The 9,677-nt window shown below is 43.7% G+C and overlaps 1 protein-coding gene across 1 annotated transcript; it reads left to right on the forward strand.

Moving 5' to 3' along the window:
* The first annotated feature begins 56 nt into the window (after nucleotides 1–56).
* Nucleotides 57–9,535, forward strand: prr5a (proline rich 5a (renal)). The gene is made up of 11 exons (XM_008300906.1): nucleotides 57–342; nucleotides 2,659–2,789; nucleotides 4,647–4,772; nucleotides 4,866–4,946; nucleotides 5,462–5,510; nucleotides 5,614–5,671; nucleotides 5,776–5,867; nucleotides 5,970–6,110; nucleotides 7,147–7,282; nucleotides 7,370–7,651; nucleotides 7,758–9,535. Exons 2-11 carry the CDS (start codon nucleotides 2,659–2,661, stop codon nucleotides 8,045–8,047), a joined length of 1,386 nt encoding a protein of 461 aa, XP_008299128.1. The 5' UTR covers nucleotides 57–342; the 3' UTR covers nucleotides 8,048–9,535.
* The last annotated feature ends 142 nt before the right edge of the window (nucleotides 9,536–9,677 follow it).

Consider the following 9,677-nt stretch of genomic DNA (forward strand, 5'->3'; position numbering starts at 1 on the left):
ACGCGCGTCCACGTGTCGCTCGTGGCCGCGTCCACGCGTCCAGGTTCGCGTTTGCATCTCGTCAAAACAAAGCGGGGGCGAGCCAGAGAGAGAGAGAGAGAGAGAGAAAGAAGGAGAGCGAGAGAGAGAGAGGCGGTTCATGCCTCATGAATGAGTCCCCCTCCACCGCACCGCAGGTCGGACCCTTTATCCGCCTGCACCCCGATGCCCGTGAGGGTGCGCAGACCGGCGGGGAGCAGTAGCAGATCCAGCCGCCGATGAGCCCGGACAGAGAACACTTCCCCCCTCGGCACTACATGACCGTTTCATCCCATCAGGAGCAACACGACAGGATCAGGAACGGTGAGTGCAGGCGGTGGGCGGGCAGAGGCGCATGACATACGGCAACTTTGTGGCCATTATGATCCAGTTTTTCCTCCAAAGGTGGACTCTTCCGGCCACATCTGTGCCACACTGTGTCTCCACAACACAGTCGCTTTGTTTACGGTGGCACTTTGCTTCATCCGCTCGTCCATACAGGTATTTAAAAAAAATAGAAGAAAAAAAATAGAAAACCTCCACGTACGCACGACTGGCTGTACATTCCTCCCTGTAGGATCGACTGTTGATTGCGTGTCTGGCCGATTGATTGAGACGTTTAATGTCGAATAAACAGCACAGCGGGGGGATCTGTGGGGCAGAAAGGAAACAGAGACTGGTGTAAATTAAAAGTGGCATCGATCTGACTGTAGTCGCCCCTAAAAGACAAGGAGGAGGGGTGAACAAAAGCAGAAATGCCCAGACTGGCGTGGCATGGCAGACAGCGTGTAGCCTCGTCTGTGTTCCTGACTGAGATGTGATGTTACTGTAACGAAACTGCAGGCCAGTCCTCCTGAAAACACACCAGTCACCTCCTGTTTTTATGACTTGCATGCAGGGAGGCAGTGAGGAGGCTTGTGTTGAGTCTTTGTCTGAAGAGTGACAAGCCAGACTGTTGTTCTCCCCTCTGACCAGGGGATGGTGCTTCACTGTGTACAGTATGTTTCTGTGGGGAAATGCACTGTAACTGTACCAGGAATCAGTCACACACACTGATGCGTGTACACACATGCATGTCTCCTTTTCATTCTGATGTAATGTGTGTGTGATTGCGGTAGGGCTGGAGCGTAAGGGTGAGCTCTGATTGCAAAACACTCCTCCTTTGTGTTGAAATAACAGTCAGGCTGAATAAAGAAATAGAAAGTACAATCTGTTCTGTACATAGACCGTCACGCATGTGTGGTTTGATTTTCTCCTGCGCCCCTCTGACTGTAAGTTTCGTTTCAATTTGTTGTGTTTGTTTTGGTGATCTCCGGTCAGTGATTCAACGAAGAAAGAAGGTGTTTTTTCCATTAATGTAATGTGTTCCTGTCTTAAAATGGCTGAGCTGTAACTCTACGCTGTAGCTTCCTTGATCTACGAAGCCTCTGTCTCTGTACATGTATCCCCACTCGCTGCAGCTCCAGCTCACCAGCTCACCTACGACCCAGCTGAGAAACTGTAAAAGTACTCTACGCTAATGGCAAGTTGTAGTATTTGAAAACTAATTCTGAAGAAGGAAAATCATGTGGAAAACCTGTCGAAACAAAAGCCAACAGGATTGGTTCTTTAGGTTTGTTATGTTTGAAGTCTAGCAAGTGTGAATCCACGTTCAAGATGAAAGGTTTAAGAGTTTTATTTGTTAGATTCTCATACGGTACGTGCAGTGACATGCAAAGTGACTGTCCTCAAGGTTGTGCAATAACAACGAGACATCATAAAAAGAGCAGTTCTTTAAAAAACAAAAGAAATATTACAAGACTTTCATCAGCACAGCATCAGTTTGAAGTTGGAAACGATCAGCTGTAACGCTGACGGCTAATTTTGCTCATGATATGTCTTCTAGCATATAAAAACACACCAGATGGACGTGTTGACTAGAGACTGATGGTGCTGAATGTAATATAATGTGATCTTTATGATGTGGTTTATTGTTTGCTTTTGTTTGCTTTAATGTCTATATTAAATACTCAGTGAGCTTTTGAATTGCCCTTAGGGGATAAATAGTTACTTGAATTGAATTGAATTGAATTGAATTGAATATTTCTGAGGCTAATACTGGTTAAAGGGAATAACGCATTCTGATATTGTTTATATACACATGTTATATTGAAAAGGGAACATGATGGGATCATTGTTTAGTATCGTTCCAGTGAAGCATTACCAAACTAGTTAGAAAGTCACCACGAAGACAAAGCTTGACTCCGCACCATCGCCTGCTCTGCTACATGTGCTGCAGACACGACTGTAAACAATGGAGTTGAAGCTGCTCTGTGATGACACAGTTTCTAAATGACCCCAAGCATCTTTTTCTGTATTCTGTTCTTGCAAAGACACCTGAATGCCGACGATATATCTGTGACTAAACAACTAGTCAACTGGCAAAAATCCTAACAAGGTGAATTATTAGATTTTCACCAAAGGAGGTCTTCCGTGTTCCTTATTTTAAAGTAAAAGGTGGTGGTAGTGGACTCATATTTCATCGACGCCTCACTCAGATGCTTGATCCACTCCTCTGTTTGCCTTTGCTGACATTTCTACCTTCAGGCAAAACTCAATAATAACCCTTTTTTTCTCATCATTTCCCCTCTTTCTGCTCAGATGCTTGACGGACTCCGGCGGAGGCACGCCTCCCGGCCCTCCCCCCGTCCCCTGTCACTCAACTTCAGCACCTTCTCGGCCCCTCCCCCGAGTCCAGACATGGACAGCAGCAGCGAGCATCCAATCAGGAGGTGAGGCTCAGATCCTGGGATTAACATTTCACAACATACAGCATCCTGGAAAACGCATGAAATATTCATTAGCATTCACACACAAAAAAAAAAATCACGCCATCTCTGGTCCCAGAAGATTTCATTAACCAGCTGAGCTTCGCCTGCAACACATGCTGGCCTAATGATAATGATCTCCTGGCGGGACACGTTTGATTGACTCGTTTCCTTACGTGTGTACATCTCATCAGTTTGTACACTTGCTTTCCATGTCGTCTGTGTTTGTGTCTGTTGTTTACTGCAGTGCTGTCAGCGGAGAGTTTCAGGACTGCGTGGGTTTGAACTCATCACTTTTTCTTTTTCAGAGCGCTAGTTTTTCACCAGTCTCTCCTGAAAATACTCAGGTTTTTTTTCTTACTCATTTCAATTCAGGACATTTTCAGTTTTTACGACTGCACTCAAATTGTAATTATACCTGCAGCTCTGATGTAAATTAGGATTTAAGAGAATGATCTTATGAAGGAGATGTTCCATATGGAGGTGGAGCGATAAATCGAACGGATAGGTTTCAGTATTTTCATTGCAGGTATCACATCAGCATTGGCAGATAGGAAGTCAATGCAAAAAATGGCAACAAGATGTTTCAGGTACTTTAAACAGGAGTGCCCTGCATTCACCAAGTAAACAAAGGTGTTAACTCATAATTATGACTAACTGGAGCTAATTAGAGCACTAATGGGGCAGGAACCTGTCTGACAATCATCAAGTTTAAGTCATTCCCAGTGGTAGCTGTCGGTTCATCCACTGGTACGAAGCAAAACTGTTATTAGCTAATTTGGTGCATTTAATTTTCCAAAATGTAAACAAATGCCGACTAAAGCAGGAGGCTGGTGCTGCAGCCTTCAGTGTTTCCATGGCAACATTATGCTTTCTGTTTCTTGTAAAAGTTTACATCTGTTCACACAAGGGAATCATTTTAATGTCACATTTGAGTGAAAAAAAAACACATATTGATATTCAAGCTCCATCCTCACAAGCAGGAATAATTAATAATCAGCTTAACCTTTTCTTGCATTCTTTTCTTGGTCACAGTCTTCTAAAATCTGGCAGGTAGATTAAACCCCAGTGTTCAGGCTGAGCTTATCAGCTGCTGGTTGTAGGTGTGTATTTAGCAACCAGGTGAGGAGAAACTCTTCAGCTTAAAAAAAACAAAAAAGCATCGGGTATTAGTCAGGTTCCTGTCTCACACGTTTGCGCCAGCTGTGGCAGAGCAGGAAAGCCTCCTTCATTGTTCTGTATCGTGTCACCGCTTCCTATCCGTGTTTCTGTTGTTAATAAGTGAGACGACTTCCTCCTCCACCTCCTCCTCTCTGTACAGTCACAAGCACAACAGAGTCCCAACTGCTTGGGCCCTGCTTACCCTGCAGTTCCTCTGGCATCTGTGCTCTGCATAAATATTTGTTTGCATCAATGGCTGTATTGTACTGACAGAGAGGCAGAGAGGGAGGAAGAGCTTGCCCCCATCGGTGCATGTGCTATTGTTTTTCTGCTGCTCTGAGACCTCGGGCGGTTGCAGTGACACTGTGGTCCACCTCTCCGCCGGGCTCCACCCATCCTGCTCTTATAGTGCGCTGCCCCCGTCTCACCATGCATCATTCTGTCCTACTTCTCTGCTCCTCTGTCACCGGCCGCTCTTTGTGTTGTCATTGTGCTTCTTTTTTTTTCTTTCTACTTGTGCACGCTCTTTCTCTCGGACTCATGTTCTCCTCTCCCCTCTAGCTATCTCCTCTATGTCGGCTCATCGCCTGACCTTCTTTCTCTCCTGTCCACCACTAAGTGCGTACTCTGTTTCTCCCCCTTTCATATTCACCTCATGAGGACTCTGCACCGGCTGAAGCTGATGAGCTCTCCCAGCCTCAGCGAGCTGGGGAAGAGTGAGAAAAGTTCGCCGGAAGACAGAGGGGAGAAGCAGAAGAGGGCCGGAGCCAACGCCACCTGGAACAGGTACAACAAATACAATCAGATGTGTAGTTTTTTTTTTTTTTGGATGCCTTTGAGGCTGTAACACATCCCGGTTTGTGTGTGTTTGTGCTGTAGCATCCACAATGCTGTCATAGCAGTCTTCCAGAAGAAGGGCTTGGCTGATAATGAACTTTACGTCCTTAATGAAGGTGTCCGGTAAGTGTTGACAGCCGCACACAAACACCGCGAAGAGGAAACGTCCTTATTTTAGACTGCCCGTGTCATTCTGTGCTGTAATTATTGTAATTACTGTGTGTCCTGTATATGCTGACTGAATGTTTTCTTGTGAATGAGTTTGTTTGTGTGTGTGCTGTGTACTGTATGTGGGCCTGGGGAGTCATGTGCTCGTGCCAGATATCTCATTATCTTTCTAAACCAGACCCATCACTTCTGTTCGCCTCCATTACGGCTCAATAGACATATTTCCGTGAGCTGAAAAGCCACATTTCTTTGACCACACTGAGAGATGGGAATCTAATGTAGGAAACAGGGTAGATGTAGTAGATTGGTTCACATCCTGTGTTTTTTACTGTGAAACTGCGCAGTCAGACGTGTAATTAATGTAGTTAAGTGACTGATTTCAAGTGGTAAACGCTGTTTTCTGTCCATCACTGTTCATTTATTACATTTATTCGTTCTTATTTTGACTTTAAAAGTGTTTGTTTTCTCAGACATCTGTTGAAGACCGAGCTGGGTTCCTTCTTCACAGAATATCTTCAGGTAACAAACCTCTGAAAAAGGAATTTAGATATATGAAACCCAGCATATTAAAAAGCTCTGCATTAAATCCGACATTCATCATTTTTCTGGCTTCTTTTCACAGAACCAGCTGCTGACAAAAGGCATGGTCATCCTACGGGACAAAATAAGATTCTACGAAGGTACAGCTGCATTATTACATACAGTCTGAAGACATATTGTAGTGGATGGTGCATTAATCTTTAATCATCTGTCCGTTTGGCTGGTTCCTCTGTGATCCACGCAGGTCAGAAGTTACTCGACTCTCTGGCAGAGACCTGGGACTTCTTCTTCTGTGATGTCCTCTCGATGCTGCAGGCCATCTTTCACCCGGTTCAGGTACACAACCAGCTTGTATTTTTTGTTCTCTTTGCTGTGTCCAATGACCTCGACCATCCAACCTTTTTCCTGGATGATCCCCGACGTCCTTCCTGTGCGCAGGGTAAGGAGCCTTCTGTCCGACAGCTCGCCCTGCTTCACTTCAGGAACACCATAGTCCTGAGTGTCAAGTTAGAGGACGCCCTGTCTCGACCGCGGGCTCGCGTGCCTCCCTCTGTTACACAGATGCTGCTCATTCTACAGGTAGGCCTGCAGGCAGCCAGCCAAACGTACCTGCTTCTTCCTCTGCTCGCTCGCTCGCTCTGCTCGGTTACTGTTGCTGCTCCCAACAAGGGAAAACATGTTTTTCCAAGCTTTGCACGTGATGAAACGAGTCTGCTTCCAAGTGCATGAATCTAAACACCAGCTGCTGTTGTGCATCTCTGGTCCAGCTTCAGTCGAGCAGTTGCCTTGTTATTGTGTTCACTTATCCAACATTACTGCGGATATGTTCTCCTTTTATGAAGAATATAATCATCAGTTTATTTTTTTTGGAGAGGTGATGATCCAAGTGTGTGGAGAGTCCAGATTGTGATGTGATTGAGGGTGAGCTAAAGATTAGAAAACCTCTCTTTATGTTGTAGTACAATTCATCAGCAGCGCAAAGTGAAGTCTCCAAAATAATCATTAATCAATACTTCAAGAAGAACTACAATCTTTACGAAGACAAGATTTATTCCCCCACTCTGGTATTAGGCTGATTAAGTTTCTACTGGGTGGATATAAACACACTGGTTGGCATAAAATCACTTAAAAAAATGTATTATTTTAAATAGAAGATACAATTCTAATGTGTATTTACCACATTTTGAAGTTAAATCCTGAACCAGTGACGGAAAAAAAGCTGATAATGAAGTAGCATCAGTTAATCATCAGTTGATCTTGTGTTTATTTATTTATTCCTTTTTCCTTCTGAGCCCACAGCAACATTTTATTTTCGCTTATTTCCATTTCTGTTATGCTGCATTTTTACTACTATCTGTTTATTGCTTAGTTCTGCGGTCATAAAACTCAGTTATTCAAAACCTTATTGTTAGCAAAGTGATTTTTTTTTTTTACGAGACCGATGAATGCACCAAATTCTCACAGTTGAGCTGCTACAGCTATAAAACATTTGGTATTTTTACTTGAATGAATGCTTTTTTTATGATTATCCAAACAGCTTTTTTATTTTTATTTCTCATGCCCTCGTGATGGTGTTATTATTATTTCACACCGTGACGTCTGTCTCTGTGTTCAGGGCGTCCATGAGTCGCGTGGTGTGAACGAGGAGTACCTGAGGTTAGAGTCTCTGGTCCAGAAGGTGGTCTCGCCCTACCTGGGCACCCACGGACTTTACTCCGAAGACGATGATGAAGCACATTGTTGTGTTCTAGGTGAGGCAGAAGAACAGCTAAAAAAAATGTTGGTGTCTAAAGAGTAGCACATCTTATGGTCTTTATCTTTTCGCTCTCGTCTTCCAGAGAAGCGTCTACCGTGGGGCTGGCCCAAGTCAGCGGCGGATCAATCGTCTAAAAACCCTGTGGTACGATCGAAAAGCTACAACATTCCTCTGCTGCTGACCCCGGTGGCTGAGTATGACCCAGATGCCAGCTCGGTTGGCAGCGGAGGAATCCGGCGCCACTCGGCCTGCGAGATCATAACATGCCTGGAGGAACAAGGACTGGCCTTCGCTGACCGGGCCCCGGGCTCTGAGCTGTCTGCCTCCTCCTCCAACAGGCTGTGTGTGGGCTCCCAGTTCAACGGTAGGGCAGTAGTTGTTTTTTGAGTTGTCTGTGTCCATCGTTTTGTTGGTTTATTCTAAAATATCCCAGTCTAACCCATAATAATCCAGCACCGTCTCTCTCGTAGGTCTCGTTCAAGCAGGAGCCGGCGCCCTGGACTTGCCTCTTTCGTCTCCCTCCATCCTTCCCCTTCATTCCTCAGGAGCTCTCCACGGCACCGAGGCCACAACAACAATGACTGATCTCAGTAAGGGTGCATCCTCCACGCCACCCAGTGAATCATCCAGCCCTGAAACCATAATTGGACAAGTGCTAGAGTCTGCCGACTCAGACTCAGATGGGATATTTATCGATTTCCCACCTCACTCCTCAGAGGCAATGGGGCTTAGCCGCGAGAGCAGGCAGAGCACTGTGTAACTGTCGCTGCCTTTAGGGACGCACCCCGAGTGTGTGCAGGAATATTTTGGGAGAAAATGGGAAGAAGTCTTATAACTACATTTCATTAAGATGGGTACCATCTTCCTCTTTTTTTTTTTTTCTTTCAAACTGTAGTACGATGAGTTTCCATGACGAGTCTCTTCCAAGTGCTTTCACTGGTGGGTGAAAACCTTTTAATTGTTAAGGAGCGAAGACAAACACGCATATCAGACAAGACACAAAGTGGTACTGTTATCAAAGGACTGAAGATCTTTAAGGATGCGTCTGATGGTATCTTATGTTTTTCTTATTGTCAACAAATCCCTTGGAAAGGCTAAAATCAACAATGAATTGATCCAGTAAACAAGTATTGCCTCTTTGGTCAGAGGCTGGTTTATCTTATTCCTTTGTGAGCTTTATTTTGGTGAGCCAAATAGTTGCATGGTCGTGGTGCCTTTTTGTTAGACGTTGGACTGTAAATAGTCGATGGAGCATCCAATAAATGTAATTAATCCACGGCAGAAGATAGTCAGTGACACAGTATTGCTGCAACTGTGCAAAGATGCACAAACCTGCAACAAAAATTAAATTTAAAGCAGTTTTAGGGAAATATTTGCCCTATCTAAGAATAAAACTCAAAACAACATTCAGTAGGAATGAATGCTTTTAACGGTGAGATCCTGGGAAGCTGCAAAAGTATCAAGAGACAGGACGAGTTTTATTTATTTAATGGGATTTGTGACAATAAGAAAAATACTAAAAACAGAGAATATTGTTCGTCTTATTCTTCAACCCACTGAGGAGCAACTAAAGTTAAATTACAAGGTTTTCACACAACAGGAGATTTTCTTACCTCTGCTGAGGAGACGACCATCAGAGCCGTCGTTCACGTGGGAAAAAAAAAAGACTAAAACTTTACGTCCCGTTTTGGAATTTCACGGATTTGTTTTGTATATGTGTAATCTGAAAGACCGGTTTTATATCTTCTGTCTGCGCTCTGTCGTGTGCTGCTTGGTAGTAATGAGGTCTTCTGCGCTCACGTGTCACCAGCGCTCATAGAGTCTAATGCAAAATCCTTAGAGCAAACATCGGTGTGACAGCATTTTGCTTTTCCGTATTAGCTTCGGAGTTTGAGGAACATGACAGTGCTTATTGTTTACATTTGACAAAGACATGAGAAGTTTTTGACTGAATGTTGTCTCACACACTGTATTTTGCACCACCACTACCTTGTAAATAAAAGTGCTTTGTTGGTTTTTTTTTTATTTTTTTTAGGACAGCTAGATAGTGTAAAGTGAGCATTCACCTTGAAATGAATTCAGATTTTAATAAGGGCTTTTTAACTGAATCTTTTTCAATGATGTTTTACCTCAAGCGTTTTGTACTTTACTTTTTTGACAATCTATGATGTCTACGGAGTTGTACTTTGTATTAATTTGTTATACTAGCCCAGTAAAAAAAATAAATGCATTTGATTAATATTTAAAAGCACGAGTTGTCTCCTTATATTAAAAAAAAAAAACAACAACTGCTGCATTAATACCGTGTGTGAATAGTCATGGAGATTACAAAACATGACAGTTACACCTGAAATTGGTTTATTTGTCTTTTATTAGGGTCCGAGCACCCA

This window comes from Stegastes partitus, unplaced genomic scaffold (assembly GCF_000690725.1).
Source record: "Stegastes partitus isolate 25-593 unplaced genomic scaffold, Stegastes_partitus-1.0.2 Scaffold1605, whole genome shotgun sequence".
Taxonomy (NCBI): Eukaryota; Metazoa; Chordata; class Actinopteri; family Pomacentridae; genus Stegastes; species Stegastes partitus.